At 57.5% G+C, this 16,770-nt stretch overlaps 4 protein-coding genes across 26 annotated transcripts in view; 3 read left to right on the top strand and 1 right to left on the bottom strand.

Moving 5' to 3' along the window:
* The window catches only part of LRRC3C (leucine rich repeat containing 3C), a 31,083-nt gene extending 24,966 nt beyond the window's left edge, over nt 1-6,117 (bottom strand). For 2 of the 21 annotated variants that reach the window (XR_015279557.1, XR_015279559.1), the window contains exons 1-4: nt 5,922-6,102; nt 5,569-5,654; nt 1,920-2,152; nt 1,605-1,783 (exon numbers count right to left, since the gene is read on the bottom strand). The gene's annotated coding sequence lies outside the window, so the exon portion shown is untranslated. Of the gene's footprint in view, nt 1-1,604; nt 1,784-1,919; nt 2,153-2,682; nt 2,888-2,979; nt 3,164-5,568; nt 5,655-5,921 lie in introns of those variants that run through there. The other 19 variants (XR_015279555.1, XR_015279560.1, XR_015279556.1 and 16 more) reach the window with 19 other exon arrangements.
* GSDMA (gasdermin A) lies at nt 357-5,246 on the top strand. Of its 3 annotated transcripts, none has more exons than XM_086864577.1 (10): nt 357-447; nt 1,544-1,807; nt 1,971-2,166; nt 2,411-2,576; nt 2,649-2,742; nt 3,140-3,193; nt 3,417-3,571; nt 3,767-3,917; nt 4,623-4,696; nt 4,832-5,246. In XM_086864577.1, exons 2-10 carry the CDS (start codon nt 1,588-1,590, stop codon nt 5,066-5,068), a joined length of 1,347 nt encoding a protein of 448 aa, XP_086720703.1. In that variant the 5' UTR covers nt 357-447; nt 1,544-1,587; the 3' UTR covers nt 5,069-5,246. The 3 variants fall into 3 exon arrangements, with proteins under 3 accessions (XP_086720703.1, XP_086720705.1, XP_086720704.1); XM_086864579.1 differs by having other exon boundaries at nt 380-447; nt 1,521-1,807; XM_086864578.1 differs by lacking the exon at nt 357-447 and having other exon boundaries at nt 1,228-1,807.
* A 213-nt stretch (nt 6,118-6,330) lies between the features above and the next one.
* PSMD3 (proteasome 26S subunit, non-ATPase 3) lies at nt 6,331-11,753 on the top strand. Its single transcript, XM_086864526.1, has 12 exons — nt 6,331-6,615; nt 7,506-7,696; nt 8,426-8,563; nt 8,728-8,864; nt 8,952-9,142; nt 9,322-9,425; nt 10,068-10,182; nt 10,404-10,523; nt 10,599-10,702; nt 10,913-11,068; nt 11,163-11,213; nt 11,300-11,753. Exons 1-12 carry the CDS (start codon nt 6,444-6,446, stop codon nt 11,375-11,377), a joined length of 1,557 nt encoding a protein of 518 aa, XP_086720652.1. The 5' UTR covers nt 6,331-6,443; the 3' UTR covers nt 11,378-11,753.
* Nucleotides 11,754-13,973: 2,220 nt separating this feature from the next.
* On the top strand, nt 13,974-16,770 carry CSF3 (colony stimulating factor 3). Its single transcript, XM_023942526.2, has 5 exons — nt 13,974-14,081; nt 14,508-14,677; nt 15,029-15,136; nt 15,253-15,399; nt 15,803-16,770. Exons 1-5 carry the CDS (start codon nt 14,066-14,068, stop codon nt 15,971-15,973), a joined length of 612 nt encoding a protein of 203 aa, XP_023798294.1. The 5' UTR covers nt 13,974-14,065; the 3' UTR covers nt 15,974-16,770.

Here is a 16,770-nt window from a genome sequence, read left to right as displayed (position 1 = left end):
CTTGACCAGCCTCACAGAGAGGAATTTCTTCCCAATATCCCCTCCTGAGTCCATTTCTCCATCTGTCAAAGAACAGCAGTGTTATATGGCTCAAAAAAGTTGAAGCATGGAATGATGGAATGGTTTGGCCTGAAGAGACTTAAAGCCCATCCAATCCCACCTGCTGTCCAGTCTGGTCTAGGACACTTCCCTGGATGGGCTCACATCTCCTACATCTGTAGAAGTTCCAGTTATTCACAGCCCCTGTAACAGACTCTGCCCAATGAGTAAAAAAGGAAGTGTTATGCAAGCAACAGCTGATTTGTGGAAACGGAACACTGAGGATGTAACATTGCTGAAGTGACCTCACAGCTGGGAACAACTTCTGAGAAGCTGCTACAAACAGCCAGAGGTCTTCCAGGTCTCTCCTGTCCAGCTGTTTCTTCAGTGAACCCCCCGTGTAGCAAGGTAAGAGAAATCAGTTTACTGTTTGCTGTGGCTTTCTGGTGGTGTGAGCTTCCTGTGCAGCTCACAGCTCCTGTACTTCGGAAACACTTCCACACCTCTGAGCACAAGGGAAGCCAGAGAAATTCTCCCCAGTCCTGCTGCTCTCCAGAGGCCACATTACCACAGCAGCCCCACTGCTCTGCACACTCATCACCCACAAACAGGCAAATGCACTATTCCAGAGCTTTGGATAGGGGAGAGGATTGGTGGGAGCTCTCTGTTAAGAGCTCTTCATCAGTTTTTCTTCTCTTCTTGGAAACCTTCAAGGGAATGAGTCCTGCATGGGCTAAGCTATTTGTCTTTGGAATTTGGCAAAGAGGACAGGGTTAGATGGGATATTGGGAAGAAATTCCTCTGTATGAGGTTGCTGAGGCCCCAGAACAGGTTGCCCTGTGAGAAGCTGTGGCTGCCCTATCCATGGAAGAGTCTATAGCCAGGCTGGGCAGGGCTTGGAGCAGCCTGGGAGACTGGAAAGTGTACCTGACCAGGGCAGGGGGGGGAATGGGATCAGTCTTAAGGCCCCTTCCCATCAAAACCAGTCTGGATTGCCCAATTTCCCCTCCCCATTTCCATCCCGTAAAACACCAGAAAAGCGAAACTGAAACTTTTTGGTGAAAGCAAGCTGTCTCAGAAAACAAAAAGGGATTTTTTTCTGGCCCTCAAACACCAGCCTCTCCCCTGCACATCACCAGGGTCTGCCCAACAAGGCTGGGCTGGGCTGATTTCTCTCTATTTTGGCAGACATTTGTCCTCAAAACCAGCACCCTGAGGGCCTGAAATCTTTGCCAACTGCACTATCACTGGGGTTCACCAGCAAAGGCGAACAAGGACAAACAACCCACAGCTCCTGCTGCTTCCTCTCCCTGTAACAACCAACTCTCCCTGTAACAACCAACTCGCCCTGTAACAACCCTTTAAAACTTGTGGCCCTGGACCATGAAGGGGATTTTGAGTCATTATTTTGAAATCTTCTTAATCATTAAAGTCACACTTTGTTACAGTGCCCTGGTATTATGTCAAGTAATTTGGCTTAGGTTGTTTTCCCTCTTTCCCAAAGCACAAATACACTTGGCTTTGCTTCAAAACTTCAGCCACAGCAGAATGTTTAAAAAACTCACCAAATTCCTTGTAAGTCAAATGGATCCATGCAAAGAATTGGTCCCTGTCGAGAGCATCGCAGACAATGAGCATTTCAGGCCTCTCTGTCTACTGATAGAAAGAAGAAAATCAAACCGCATATTCCACTCAGCTCCCTACTACCAGAGGACAGGGTTCACACTGGAAGATGTGCTGCTGCCTGGAGAAGATGGTAAATGCATAGGTAAGCCCCAAATTTATCAATAGGAATTTATCAAATACCATAGATAATATTTTTTAATCATTTGTGGCTAAGCTGTACCATGTTCCAGCTCTCCTGTGTGTGATATACTTACAGTGCTGAGTCTGTGTAGTCCTGCCTAAGATAATGCATGGAATTATTTCAGAGTCTCTCCATCAAGATTCCAGCCAATTTACCCTCAGAAAAACCAGCGCTGACCAAGCTGATGGAGGTCTCAGCATTGCTTTTGACCCTGCAAGTGTTGGGCTGCAAGGAGGTGCCTCCTTGTCCAAAGAGTTTTCCATTACACCACAGAAGAAGAGCGTATCGCTGGAATCACTGGAGGCACTGAGAAGAGAAAGGTAAGGAATGACAAAGGGAGCACACAAGTTCCTGTCATCCCCCTCCAGCACACATAGGGTCAACAATGGTGATCAACAGACTAAAACCAAGATTAAGACCTTAGGGCATGAACTCCCTCTATGCCACGTTAGGGAATGGGATGACAAGATCCCCCCAGAGCCTCCTCTTTTACATGCTTATCCCCCTCAGCTGCCTCAGCCACTCCTGGTGATCCAAACCCTTCCCATCCTTTTCCTCTTCCAGGGAAATCAACATGGATCATTCCTTCATCCAGCAACTACGGAGAACAGACATCAAACTATGTATGGTCACTGAAATCCTCGAAGCCTCAGAGGAGGCCGTCTACAGGGAATCCACCAAGGCAGACGGGGGCATCAAGGCCAAATTTTATGCCACGTTCTGTGCACAGGTTTGGCTCCTCTCTCCTTCCCTCCCCAACACCTGCACCCAGGTGTTCTAACAGGTGCTTTTTCTTGACCAGGGCACCAGGGAGGACAAACAAAGCATAGTCATACCCAAGGGCTGCACCCTGGCCTTCAGGACCATCCGGCTACACATCAGAGATGGAGCATGGGGTAAGCAACTTGCAGAAATTACCAATTCCTCCATTCCAGAAACAGTGCAGAAGAGGAAGAACATTTTATGAAGTATGACTTGTCCCCAGAGCTACCCTCAGCTTGTCTGCAAAGAGGAGGAGGCAGTGTGAGGGACAGCAATCACCTGGGAAAAGTCAGATAACACAGGCAAGGTCAAAGATGCTCTCTGGGGGGAGGGGTCATTAAAGAAAAGAAAGAAGGAAGGCTCAGATTTACTTTTCAGAAGCTGCAGAGCTCCAGTTGATATATGGCACACAGAACAGAGTTTCAGTGGTTTTTTTTCCTTTCCTACTCAGGAGAGTCAGGGACGAAACTGGGTGGGTGACCACCAGTGGGAAGGCAGGTACAGAAAACAGTCCCTTTTATCCTCTTTCAGATCTGGATTATTTCCCAGCAGAACCTGTGAGAAGGGCAGCTTATGTAGCTGATGGTATGTATTTTACTGATTTCACATGCACATTTAATTGCTTTGAGTAAGATGCAATCTCCCAGCATAAAACAAACCAACAGGAGAGATGCATTGCCCTCTTCCTTGAGACATCACAACTGACCAAATTCCATATAGTTTCCTATGAGTGTTTCAGACTCAGTTTAGAGCTGCCCCTGAACTCCTAGAACTCAAGTGACAGATTTGGTCTCATTCTGGTTTGCAGGTCCCTCACAAGGAAAATTAGGAGCAGTGGTGGCAGAAGTTAACTACTCCTGCCGAATTTTCCCCGAGCTGTCTTCTGACCTGCTGGTCATAGTCTTAAACACCATCAAAGCTGGGATGAGAGACAAGAACCTCCTGCAGGAGCTCAGACAGAAAGTAAGTGAAGCTTTTCTTACTGACACCATTTATAAATACAGACACACCCAGGAGCACACCTCTTGCCCCACAAGCCTCCTGCCCTGTGCCACAACTGTCCAGCCAAAATTCTCTCACTCAGCACATCTTCTGCTCTGGACAAAGCAGCAGCCTCTGCCCTCAAATCCTGACATTTCTTTGCCTTGTTCCTTGCAGATGGAAGAAGTTCCTGAGCAAAATTATGGTTATGAGCTGAAAACTGAGAGCCCACACTTAAAAGATCTGTTCAGAACCTTACAGCACTCTCTAAGAGATCGTCTCCTTCCGCTGGCAGAGGGAATCACCTACGTCCTTGATGCTTTGTATGGTGAGGCCTTGGGTCTTTAAAAGGGAAATCAAGGCAGGGATGACTCCCAGTCCTGTCATTCCCTCCTGCCTTCTTCTCACACTCATCCTCCTCCTCAAGTGGAATCTACATCCAAGTCCCATGGAGGAGAGACCAGAGAAATCCCCTCTGCACCCATCCAGGGCTCCCTGCTCCCTCAAAGTCTGGTCACAGCTTCCTCTCAAGGGACAGCCCAGATCTCTGCTCTGGTGACCAGCGACAGGACCTGAGGGAACAGCTGGAGCTGAGCCTGGGATGGTTTGGTTGGATATCAGGGAAAGGTTCTTATCCCAGAGGGTGCCCAGGCACTGAACACACTCCCCAGGCAATGGGCACAGCCCCAAGGCTGACAGAGCTCCAGGAGTGTTTGGACAATGCTCTCAGCACACGGTGGGATTGCTGGGGTGTCCTGTGCAGGGACAAGAGCTGGACACCAATTATCCTTGTAGGTCCCTTCCAACTCCATATTCCATGATCCCGTGAGTAACAGCCAGATCACTCCCACAGGGAGCCTGCACAAATCTTTTCTATTAAAGCATCCAAAGAACTTCTGACCAAATGGGCACTGTTTACAAGAAATGACCACCCTTCCCATTCTCTTCACTCTTTCCTATCCTGTTCTCAATTCCCATCCCACCACTAACTGTGGTGGGAGGTTTTGGACCCAAACCCAGTTTATTTCTGCAGAGTTAATGGACGATCAGCTGCTGCTGCTGCTGGAATCCTTGGAAAGGAAGATTGTGTCCCAACAGCTGAGGCTGGTGAGAACACAAATCACATTTCGCTCCTTTCAAGGGGGCACGGACTATTTTAATTCGAACAACATCTCCATAGTGATATCACAAGTTGACAACTGATTGAAATTCTGATTTTGCTTTTTCTATTGTTGTTTAAAGGTTGAAAACCTCCTGAATCATGACCTGGATAAGGGGAAGGAGACTTTCCATTTTGATGCTGAGCTGCTTTCCTTCCCACACGAGGAGGAACAGAGGTTAACCATGGAACTGGTGGAGCTGAGTGGAGTGCAGCTCCAGGAAGATGGATCAGCTCTCCTGAGGGATCAACCCTTTGAGCCCATGGCAGCCTTGTTTGTGGCTCTGTACGCCCTCAACCTCCTGAGTGGCTCTGAGTAGGAGGTACCTGGCCCTGCCCAGGGAACTTCTCTACAATGTCTTGGGAAATCTCTGCTCTCAAGCCAGCTTTCTGTCCCAGTATCATCCTTGTTAATGCTCAAGGCTGCTTTGGCTGGCAAAAGCAAATTTAAGGCTGGAAAACTCATTATGGACATTAAAGGTTGGATGTTGAAGTGGATTTCTTTCACTGACACCTCCATGGTCCCAACACTGCCATCATCCCTGAGATCCTCAAGGGACACAGGCAGCACTTTAGAGAAGCCATACTTTCATTACCACTTTATAAAGAGGACCTTCTTTCTAGGCAACTGGGTGTTCTCAAAGTCAATTTCTTAATTTTGTATGTTTTGGTCCCACAGCACATCTGACAAGCTCGGGATGCTGTATGAGAAATACAGGCACTTAGCCCTGGGGGGAAGTCGGGAGTCCCTCAGGCTCTAGGGCCCTGGGAGGGTCCCTGGAGGACAGGGGTGCCTGCAGCAAGGGGCAGCACTGCTCACCTGTGTGGCCACTGACGACTCTGGATCTCCAGCACCAGGCGCCAGGCTCTGCCTTGCAACAGCAACGAGGGCAGCCCGGCCCCAACCTGGAACCATCGTAGCATTGGCACCAGACCAGACCCCTCACAGAACCCCCAGCTTCAACCTGGCCCCCCCATGAGACTCCCCCGGCCCACATCCTCACTGGACCACTCACGGGATTCCCGAGGCCAGCCCAGCCCTCACAGGGGATCCCCAAGCCCACAAGGGACACTTCACGGGATCCCCGGTCCAGTGCAGCCCCTCAAGGGACCCTTCACGGGATCCCTCACAGAATCCACGATCCCAGCCCAGCCCTTCACGGCATCCCCGACCTGGCCCTAGCGCGGCCCCTCATGGGACCCCTCACGGGTCCCCTCACAGAATCCTCGGTCACAGCGCGGCCCCTCACGGGACCCTTCACGGGATCCCCCACCACAGCCAAGCCCCTCACGAGCCCTCGCGCTGCGCCTCAGAGAAGACTCGCCCTCGCCCGCGCCCCCAAAAGGCGGGAACGGCTCAGCGCCCGGCGGAAACACCCGAAAGCTCTACGGAGATCCCCGAGGGAGTGAGGCGAAAGAAGCCGATCGATGCCGGAACTCTCCGAGAGGTCTCGGCCGAAACCCCCGAGATGGAGGCGAAAATCTACGAGTAAAGACGGAAATATCCGAGAGCGACACGGAACTACACGAGCGAGCGCGACGGAACTCTCTGATTGCTGCCTGAGATTGCCGAAAGCGGGGCGGAACAACACGAACGAAGGCGGAAACGGCCGAGCGAAAGGCGGAAGGAGACGATCGTATGTGGCTCGGCGCTCGGCTGGTCGCGCCTGGCGGCCCGTTGTGCAGTGTCACGCCATGAAGCAGGACGGAGCGTCCCGCCGCCGCGGCGACAAGGCCAAGGCACCCCCGGAGGGACCCCCGCCCGCGCCCCCCGACGTCGAGATGCACGAGGAGGCGGCACCGGTGGCCTCTGAGGCGGCCGGAGAGCGGCAGCCGCAGCGGGAGCTGGACGCGATCACGCTGGAGGGTGAGGGGGGGGGTGTTGTGGTAATGGGGGTGTCTGTGGCGATGAGGGGGGAACTGGGGGGTCTTGGGGGTAGAAGGGACCTGGCACAGATTGGTGGAACCCCTGAGAGGGGGGTGTTGGAGGAAGGGGACTGGGAGGAGGTATAGGAAACCCTGAGGGGGTTGGGGAGGGGGTCAGGGGTTGAGGAGGGGTGGGAAAGAGGCTGGAAAGGTGTTGGAGGAGGGGAATGGCGGGATCAGTTTGGGGGGGCAGTCGGAGGGGACTCTGAGGGAAAGATAAATGAGAGGCGAGTTTAGGGTGGGGGAACACTTTGGGGAAGGGGAGTTGGGGGGCAGCATGCGGGAAAGGGAGAGGGGAGGTGTGTTTGGGGGGGTGTCACTATGGGGAAAGGGATTTAGGGGGCACAGAGAGCGAAATGGAAACGGGAGGTGTGTTTTCTGTGGGGGAGACACTGTGGAGAAGGATATTTGGGGCAGTGTGTGAGGAAAAGGAAGGAGGAGGTTGGTTTTGGGGGCAGTCACTGAGAGATGGGAGATGGAGTTGTGTTTTGGGGGGGTCAGTGTGGAAGGGAATTGGAATCTCTGAGGGTGTGTTTTGGGGACAGACTGTGAGGGACAGGGGAGCTGCGGACCTGCTGTGCTGGGACCCCACGGGGATGCAGAGGGAGGCTGGAGCCCTTCAGGAGGAGGGAGAAGACTCTGCAAGGGCCTCGCCAGCCCCCTGCTCCAAGCAGGGACAGCCCTGAGGGCAGGGCAGGTCACTGGGGACACCAAGGCTATGGGCAGAGGGAGCTCAGAGCAGCAGGACAGGGCGAGGGGGCAGCCCTGGCTTTGCTCCGGGGTGCTCCTGTCAGAGGATTTGAGGTGAGGGGTATCCATGTGCCCCCACAGACATCAAGGAGCACGTGAAGCAGCTGGAGAAGGCGGTGTCGGGGAAGGAGCCGCGCTACGTCCTGCGGGCGCTGCGGGCTCTGCCCTCCACCTCCCGCCGCCTCAACCCCAACGTGCTGCACAAGGCCATCCACGGCTTCTTCACCTCCAACTGCACTGTCAGGGACTTCCTGCTCGGATTCCTGGAGGAGGTAGGGGCAGGGGTGGGGAAGGGATGCCTGCCCTCACCTCTGCCCTGCTCTGGTGACACCCCAGCCCAGGGGTCCCAGCACAGGAAGGATGTGGAGCTGTAGAAGTGAATCCAGAGGGATGGAGCAGCTCAATTGTGAGGAAAGACAGGGAGAATTGGGATTGTTCAGCCTGAAGAAGAGAAGGTTTAGGGGTGACCTAATTGTGGCCTCCCAGTATCTGAAGAAACAACAGGGAAGATGAAGAGGGACTGTTTACAAGGGCTTGGAGTAACAGGACAAGAGAGAATGGCTTGCCACTGACAGAGGGCAGGATTAGATGGGATATTGGCCAGAAATTCTTCCCTGTGAGGGCAGTGAAGGACTGGAATGGATTTCTGAGGAAAGCTGTGGCTGCCCCATCCCTCAAAGTGTCCATGGCTGAGTTGGACAGGGCTTGGAGCAGCCTGGTTTAGTGGAAGGTGTCCCTGCCCATGGCAGGGTGTGGGACTGGATGAACTTGAAGGCCCCTTCAACCCAAAAAAGTCTGGGATTCCATGATTCTTTGCCTCTCCAAGGAGCCTCTGGAATACGGCAGTGGGGTTTGGGGACACTGGGGACGTGCAGCCCCTCTGCTCAGACACACATGTGAGCACGGACAGGCCCTTGCAGTCCTGGGCTGGCTCCTGTCACACCTGGAGCAGAGCTGTCTCCACACAGGGACAGCGATCCAGAATTTCTCTCTCCCCTCAGTCCATGGACACAGAAGCTGAGCTGCAGTTCCGCCCACGGACGGGGAAAGCAGCCTCAGCCCCTCTCCTGCCAGAGGTGGAGGCCTACCTGCAACTGCTGCTCGTCATCTACCTGATGAACAGCAAGAGGTACCCCGAGGTGAGACCCCTGAGCTGCCCCTGCTCCCCAGGCATCCCCTGGCTCTGCTCCACTCATCCCAGCAGTGTTCACTTGCTCCCCCCAGTTCAGCCCCACAGCCCAGGTGGTCTCTGCCCCCTCCTGGGATCAATCCCCTTGCTCTGACCTCCCTTCCCCTCCTGCAGGCTCAGAAAGTGTCCGATGACCTGATGCAGAAGATCAGCTCCCAGAACCGCCGGGCCCTGGACCTGGTGGTGGCCAAATGTTACTATTACCACTCCCGCATCTACGAATTCCTGAACAAACTCGATGTGGTCCGGAGGTGGGATGGCTCCTGTGGGGGGGCTGTCCCTCAACTTGATCCCCCTGTTTTCCTCCCTCTTCCCTGACTCCCTGTCCCTCCCTGCAGCTTCCTGCACGCCCGGCTCCGCACGGCCACGCTGCGCCACGACGCCGATGGCCAGGCCACGCTCCTGAACCTTCTCCTGAGAAATTACCTCCACTACAACCTCTACGACCAGGCTGAGAAGCTCGTCTCCAAGTCCGTGTTCCCCGAGCAGGCCAACAACAACGAGTGGGCTCGGTACCTGTACTACACAGGTGAGCACCGCTCGGTGCCTGCCCTGGCTCCTGGCACCCTACGCTGAGGGCTCCAGTTCCTCAGAGAACCCCTTTGAGCAGCTGGAGGTGGGGCTTCCAGGCAGGATTTGGAGCCCCATCCACGTAGGTCAGGTTGGATTCACTGGGTGGCTTTCCCCACCCGCCCCGTGTGGGCGCAGGGCGGATCAAGGCCATCCAGCTGGAATACTCGGAGGCGCGGCGGACCATGACCAACGCCCTGCGCAAGGCCCCGCAGCACACAGCCGTCGGCTTCAAGCAGACGGTGAGTGGGGAGGGAACAGGACCCCCCTGGGTTGGGTCTGAGACCCCTTGGGGTTGGGATCTCACAGGGCTTGGATGTGGGACCTTCTGGGATGCCAGGCCCCATGGAATTTGGTTTGGGACCTCTCAGGCTTATGACCTTCTGGGGTGTCAGGCCCCATGAAATTTAGTTTGGGATCTTCCAGGTTTGGTACCACCTTGGATGTCAGGCCCCATGGTGTCAGGTCCCCTGGGATTTGGTACTTCCCACAGTCAGGACCAGGACTCCCCAGGGGTGGGCTCCACAGGAATGGTTCTGTGACTTCCCAGGCTTGGCACGTTCCAGGATGAGATCTGGGACCCCCCAGGGTTGGGCTATGCAGGGACAGCTGTGGGATCTCCAAGGGCTGGGCCCCATTGGGACAGGTTTGGGACCTCCCAGGGTACTGAGCCCTGCAGGGATGACAGGTGCAGGATCTCCTAGGTTTGGAACTTCCCAGGGGCAAATCTGGGACCTTCCAGGCCCCACAGGGACAGGAACGGGTTTGAGATCTCCTGGGGTCTTGTGCCCTTGGGGGATGGGTTCGAGACCTCTTGGAGTGCACGGGGACAGAGATGGTTTCAGGCCCTGTGGGGACTCACTCAGGGTCTCGCTGTGCCCCAGGTGCACAAGCTGCTCATCGTGGTGGAGCTGCTCCTCGGGGAGATCCCAGACAGGCTCCAGTTCCGGCAGCCCTCGCTCAAGCGCTCGCTCATGCCCTACTTCCTGCTGACCCAGGGTACGGCCACCCACCCCTGCCTGCCTCTGTCCTGCCTGCAATGTCAGAGAATCGTGGAATATCCTGAGTGGGAAGGGACCCAGTGGGAATCCTCTTCTCTCCCCTTGATGGGACTTGGATGCAGATGCCACTTGGGAAGGAGGAGAAGGAGGAAGTCAGCCAGCCCTGACTCACTTTCCTCAGCCTTTCTCCTTCCCCCATTCCCACCTTCTTCCCTCCAGCCGTCAGGACAGGGAACCTGGCCAAGTTCAACCAAGTCCTTGACCAGTTTGGGGACAAGTTCCAGGCCGATGGCACCTACACCCTGATCATTCGACTGAGGCACAACGTCATCAAGACAGGTAGGAGGGTGTTTGGGGACCCCCAGCAAGCTGGGCAGGCCTGGGGAGCTGCATCCCATTCCCTTCTCCCTGCAGGTGTCCGCATGATCAGCCTCTCCTACTCCCGCATCTCCCTGGCCGACATTGCCCAGAAGCTGCAGCTGGACAGCCCCGAGGACGCCGAGTTCATCGTTGCCAAGGTACCAGCACAGGGAGTCCCATCCCTATGGGGTCCTGGGGTGCCCACAGCTCCCCACCCTGCCCCGTTCCCCCACACCCCCTCCCTGCAGCACCGCTGGGTTTGGGTTGAGGCTCCTCCAGGGCAAACTGGGGACTCTTGGGGGCACCATATCCCCACTCTGTGAGCCCTCGGGGACACCCCGTGCCCTGCCCCGTGCCCGGGCTCACAGGCCATCCGGGACGGCGTGATCGAGGCCAGCATCAACCATGAGAAGGGCTATGTCCAGTCCAAGGAGATGATCGACATCTACTCCACACGGGAGCCCCAGCTGGCCTTCCACCAGCGCATCTCCTTCTGCCTCGACATCCACAACATGTCCGTGAAGGTGAGCACAGCGTGTCCCCAGCTCCTTGATGGGGACAGCAGGACGTGGCTCAGGGCTGGCTCAGCTCTGAGCTCCTCCTCTTCTTCTTCTCCAGGCCATGAGGTTCCCACCCAAATCTTACAACAAGGACTTGGAATCTGCAGAGGTGAGATCTCACCACGGTCTCTGCAGCCACAGGAAGGATGTGGCTCCTGTCCCCACCTGCCGCCAACCTCGGCCTTTGCTTTCCAGGAGCGCCGGGAGCGTGAGCAGCAGGACCTGGAGTTTGCCAAGGAGATGGCAGAGGACGATGACGACGGTTTTCCATGACCCTGGGCCTGGCTGTATTTTTTTATTTGTCCCTTGGACAGATGGTGGCTGAGCAGGGCCCTCCGTCCCCCCCCAGACCCCCTTTTATAAATCCCTGCATGTCTGTACTGTGGGAGGGGACATGGGGGGTTCCCTGGGCCCACACCCCCTGACCACCTGCACTTGTGGTGGGACCCCCCCGTCCCCAAAAAACATCCTTAAAAGGATCCCTGTGGTGACATCGGAGCCGATGCCAGGGGGGCTGCGAGGGGAGCGGGGCTGGAGGGAGCAGGAGTGGGGTCTCCACCGGTGCCCCCCCAGCTCCCACGACAACAACGGGGTCAAACTTTGTTAAACTTCAATTATGACTTTTAAAATAAAATATGGAAAAACACCAGCCTGGGTGGCTCCTGCTGTGGGTTTGTTGGGATGGGAAGGGGCGTGGGGCTGGTTTGGGGTCTCTGCCCTCTCTCTGGGGCTGGGCACCAGAGATAGGATTAGATGTGGTCAGGTCATCCTGGGGGCTTTGTCTCACTTTGTCTCAGTGGTGCTGGGAGCGGTCCCAGCAGCTCCAGGATGGTATCTCAGGAGAATTCCATTGGGACAGGCACAGAGCCCCCCTTGTGCCCCACAACACCACCCCTGGGGGTGATGCAGCCACTCCAGGTGGGGTCCCATCAGCATCTGGGGTGAGTTCTCTGAGAAAATCTGGGAATCTCCCAGTCACACCCATGCTGGGATGGCAGCCAGGGCTGCAGGTCAAGAGCAGGGCTGTCCCAGCCCATTCCCACTCTGGGGGTCTCTGGGGGAGACCAAAGAAGGCAAGAGCCCAGCCAGAGGCACTGGGGCTGGCACTGGGGACACAGGGACATCCCAGGAGCACTGGTGGAAAGAGGCTGAAGAGGAAGGGTGACCACGAGGCAGAAACACAACGGCATGGGTGCCCAGGACAGTCCCTGGACCGAGCAGCTCTGGCCCCATGGTGGGGGGGTGGTTTGCTGGGCCAGCTCCTTCCCCCACCCCCCAACACCCACAGTTTCAGATTTGAAACCACTTCCTTCCTTGGAAAGCTGACAGGGCCTTTGGGCGCTGATTCAACCCCCCCCACACCCCCATCACAATTCCTGAAAGCACCATCCTGCTGAGAGGGCAGCTCTGGGGTGATCCCGTGGCTGCTCCGACTGAGGGGACCCCGCTGAGCCCCTCCATGGCCTCTGGCTCTCCCTGGCTCTGGGCTGGGGACAGGCAGAGCTGGGGGGGCTGTTGCTCCCAAAAATCCCATGAACAGCCTCTTATTGCCAAGGTCCCTTCACACATTCAGAGCGCAGAACGTTGTGTGCTGCCAGGTTTGAAGGGAGGTCAGCAGCAGGTTTTAGAGCACACCTGCCAGGAAGGCTCAGCTTGGTACTCATGGATTGGCTGCAGCTGATGGGGGTTTATTTCCCAGCTGGAGGCAGGAACTTCCAGGACTTCCAATTTCTGGAGCTGGTGCTATGGCTGTACCCCACAAACTGTACCCACAAAGTACCCCACTGGATGTGTGGCCCATCCCAGCGCCCACCAACGCCTGCAACCTGCAGACACTGGGTTCCCTGTCCCCATCCCTGTCTCCATCCCTGTCCCCATCCCTGTCCCCATCCCTGTCCCACAGCCTCCAGAGGGGCAGCGATGGGACCCATCCAGGGCTCAGGAGTGCAGAATGAGCCTCCCCAGCCCAACGCTGCTCTGGGATCACCCTGTCCGGAGCTGTGAGGGGAACGGGTGCCTCTTGTGCCCCGACTGGCCCGTGCAGGGCAGGAGCCGGCCAGCTGGCACTGGCCCAACAGATCCTGGAAGGACTTGCGGGAACCAGCACGAGCCAAAATTCCCTCGTCAGTGCAACGGGGCCAGGAGCAGCCACCCCTTGCCAAGGGCTGCCCTGGAAGCCTCTCCCCTGTTGGGCAGAGTGGGGGTTGGCCCCTCACAGGTGGGCTCAGCCCGATGTGACCAGTGCTTGGTGCTGCTCATGGGGACCCTGGGCACAACCCTGCCCCACAGGGCCCGGCAGGATGAGATCTGGCCCCGTGCTGCTGCCTCAAGGAGCCAGGCACATGCCTGGATCAGGTCACACCTTGGCCACCTCCAGCTGGTGCCACCACCGTGAAGGTGACACCGCCAGCACCCACCAAGATGCCAGAGTGAGGGTCTGGGGCAGCTGTTAGGGGGTGCTGCCTACATGGGATGGGGACAATGCCAGGGTGACAGCAGCAGCGAGAAGCCACCATCCCCTTGGCTGGTGGCGAATGACCCTGAGAGCGACCCTGCACGTGACCCTGCTGTGCTGGGCACTGGCCCACCTGGCCAGTGGAGTGGGAGCCCGGCGAGCAGGTTAATGAGTCACCAAGGCACCACCTGCCCTGTCCCGGCACCAGCCTCAGTGCCTGGGCTCCTCCGGGCGGCTGCAGCCTCCCCGAGGGGCACCGCTGCCCACCGGCCCCGGGAAAACCCCACGGTGTGGCCGCGGCCGAGCAGCCGGTTCGCGAGATTTGCATGCTGTGATTAAGGCAGTGAAGCAATCGCGCTGTTGCCTCATCGGTGAGAATCCCCGAGGCCCGTGCGCTATAAATGCCCCCGATCAATGAGCACAGCCGGGCAGGAGCGAGCGGAGCCGGGCCGGGCTGGGCAGGGCCGCACTGAACAGAGGAGGAGACTCCGAGCCGGGCACCCACCATGTGCTTCCTCACCCGTGAGTAGCCAGCACCCAGTGCAGCACCCTCATCTCCCACTGCTCCCACTACACCCGCTTCCCCCACTGCTCCCGCTGCGCTCAAACCATCCCAAAACCTCACTTTGCCCAGAGACCAGCTGCACCCACTGCACCCAGACCACTCTAAGAGTAGCACCCACTGTCCCCACTGCACCCAGAGCACCCATAAACCCACCCTACCTGTGGCACCTGCTGCACCCGCACACCCACAGCCCCCTGCTGCTGCCCTCGGCACCGGTCGGATGCAGGAAACACTGGTCCCTCTCCCTTTTTTGGGGTCTCCGCCCCTTCCCCAGGCCACGCTGCTGCCACCATCCCCAGGGTGGTCCTGGTTGCTGAGCCCACCCTGGCTGAGGGCTCGGGGCTCCCTGGGGTGTCGGGGACGCTGAGCCACTGTTCCCGCAGGTGGGCTGGCGCTGCTGCTGGGCGCGCTGCTGTGGGCGCCGTGGCGAGCGCTGCACGGGGCGCCACTGACCGAGCTCTCAGGGGACCAGGACTTCCAGCTCTTCCTGCAGAGGAACCTCGAGTTCACCCGCAAGATCCGTGGGGATGTGGCCGCGCTGCAGCGCGTGGTGGTGAGTCCCACACGCTGCGGAGGGGGGATGGCAGCCACTGTGAGGTCACAGATAAGGTGACCTTCCCCTCCCTGCCCTTATCGGCACCGCAGGGCCAGGAGCCAGCAGTGTCCCCTGCACTGCCCAAGGCTCAGCCCCGGGGTGTTGGGGCACCCACCGGGGACACGTGGTGACCTTCCTGCACCTTGCCAGGGCAGCCACAGCTCCGTCCCCGTTACACCGGGCCCACTCCATCCCCTCCCTCCTCCTGGCAGGGCTGCACAGGGTCCCACACCCCAGGGATGGGATGCTGGGGGGCGCTGGGGGTGTCGGGGTCCTCTGGTGTCCTGACCCTGTCCCCTTTGTCCTCAGTGTGACACCTTGCAGCTGTGCAAGGAGGACGAGCTGCTGCTGGTGCGGCAGCACCTGGACATCGCCCAGGCGCCGCTGGAGCAGTGTCACAAGAGAACCTTCCAGGCGGTGAGTGCGGGCAGCCCACCCTTGCCAGGAGCTGGTCAGCTGTGTCACGGCTCGGGCCACCCCAGAGTGCCCCGTGTCACACCCAGCCCCTCTGACCACGCCGTGCCCCCCCACAGGAGACTTGCTTCAGCCAAATCCGTGCCGGGCTCCACATCTACCAAGGCTCTCTGGCCACCATCCAGGCCCTGCTGCCCGGGCACGCTGGGCTGGTGGAGACCCTGCAGCTGGACATGGCCAACCTGTCCTCCAACATCCAGCAGCAGGTGTGGGGGCAAGGGGGGAACTTTGTGGGGCAGGTGGGTAAAGCAGGGGCTGCATCACAGAGGAGGAGTGGGCATGGTGGGGGCTCCATTCACAGGGAGGGGTGGGCATGGTGGGGGCTCCATTCACAGGGAGGGGTGGGCATGGTGGGGGCTCCATTCACAGGGATGGGTGGGCATGGTGGGGGCTGCATTCACAGGGAGGGGTGGGCATGGCGAGGGCTGTATTGACAGGGAGGGGTGGGCATGGAGAGAGCTCCATTCACAGGGAGGGGTGGGCATGGTGGGGGCTCCATTCACTGGGATGGGTGGGCTTGGACAGGGCTGCATCCCCAGGAGGGGCACACTTGGGCAGGGGGGCATCTCCAGGCCTGGAGCTGATGCCTCTGCCTCTGCCTGGCTGCAGATGGAGGACCTGGACCTGGCCACAGTGACGTACCCCACAGAGAACCAGGACCCCCTTCCCACCTTCTCCTCCCACTTCCACCACCAAGTCGGCGGCTTCTTCATCCTGGCCAACTTCCAGCGGTTCCTGGAGACAGCGTACCGGGCGCTGCGGCACCTCGCCAGCCTCTGACCCCTGTTTGTGGATGTCCCAGCTGAGGGACATCCCGAGAGCACACCATTTCCTGCTTATTTAATATTTATGGCTATTTAATATTTATCTGTCTGGGGATGCTCCCCCACCTGCGGCCCCGGGCGGGTGCCAGGGGATCCCGCGGTGGATCCGTGCACAGGTACCTGTGCAGCATCACCCTTGTTTAATATTTAAACAGAAGCGTATCTCTGCTATGAGGTTCTGGAGCTGGGCTGAGCCCCCACAGCTGCTGCAGGCACTGCCTGTGCCTCAGTTTCCCCACAGCTCGCACTGCTGGGGCTGCTGCAGCATCCCACAGGAAACCACCTTCATCCCAGGATGAGGATGCTCCAGAGCAGCATCTCCCTGTCCGGGCTGCAGCCTGCAGGGACACATCTGATGGGTGTTACTTCTAGTAATTAATATTTATTAGCCATTAGGGAGGGAGGGGAGGCAAAATGGAAGAACCACAGGGATGCAACAGCCTCACCAGGATGAGGCTTTTCCAGGGAGCCCCAACACTTTGGGGAGCTGCATCTCTGTCCCCCTTCCCTGCTAAACTCGGAGTACTTATTGCAATTTAACTTATTTGTGCCCACCCCTGGCCGGAAAGAGCCACTTGGACACATTCCCATCCTCCTGAGCCTGACGCAGCCCCGGTCCCGTGGCTGTGTGGGAGCTCTGGGTGTGGGGGGTTTTTTGTACTGTATTTATTGCTGCAGCTGGGTGAGCCCTAAGAAACACCCGCTTTTTTCTATGTGATAAAAAAGGAAATAAACTCTATTTTTGCACTCTCT

This window comes from Cyanistes caeruleus, chromosome 27, assembly GCF_971803275.1.
Source record: "Cyanistes caeruleus chromosome 27, bCyaCae1.hap1.1, whole genome shotgun sequence".
Taxonomy (NCBI): Eukaryota; Metazoa; Chordata; class Aves; order Passeriformes; family Paridae; genus Cyanistes; species Cyanistes caeruleus.
The sequence above is the reverse complement of the archived record's forward strand: the minus strand, read 5'-3'. Positions and strand labels throughout refer to the sequence as shown.

Coding starts and splice junctions, on each gene's coding strand:
- PSMD3 (XM_086864526.1), top strand. CDS start 6,444: ATGAAGCAGGACGGAGCGTCCCGCCGCCGCGGCGACAAGGCCAAGGCA. Junction 9,426..10,067: donor CCGTCGGCTTCAAGCAGACG/GTGAGTGGGGAG, acceptor GCTGTGCCCCAG/GTGCACAAGCTGCTCATCGT. Junction 10,703..10,912: donor CCGAGTTCATCGTTGCCAAG/GTACCAGCACAG, acceptor CCGGGCTCACAG/GCCATCCGGGACGGCGTGAT.
- GSDMA (XM_086864578.1), top strand. CDS start 1,423: ATGAAGGGGATTTTGAGTCATTATTTTGAAATCTTCTTAATCATTAAA. Junction 2,743..3,139: donor CATCAGAGATGGAGCATGGG/GTAAGCAACTTG, acceptor ATCCTCTTTCAG/ATCTGGATTATTTCCCAGCA. Junction 3,918..4,622: donor CGTCCTTGATGCTTTGTATG/GTGAGGCCTTGG, acceptor TTATTTCTGCAG/AGTTAATGGACGATCAGCTG.
- CSF3 (XM_023942526.2), top strand. Junction 15,137..15,252: donor ACAAGAGAACCTTCCAGGCG/GTGAGTGCGGGC, acceptor GCCCCCCCACAG/GAGACTTGCTTCAGCCAAAT. Junction 15,400..15,802: donor CCTCCAACATCCAGCAGCAG/GTGTGGGGGCAA, acceptor GCCTGGCTGCAG/ATGGAGGACCTGGACCTGGC.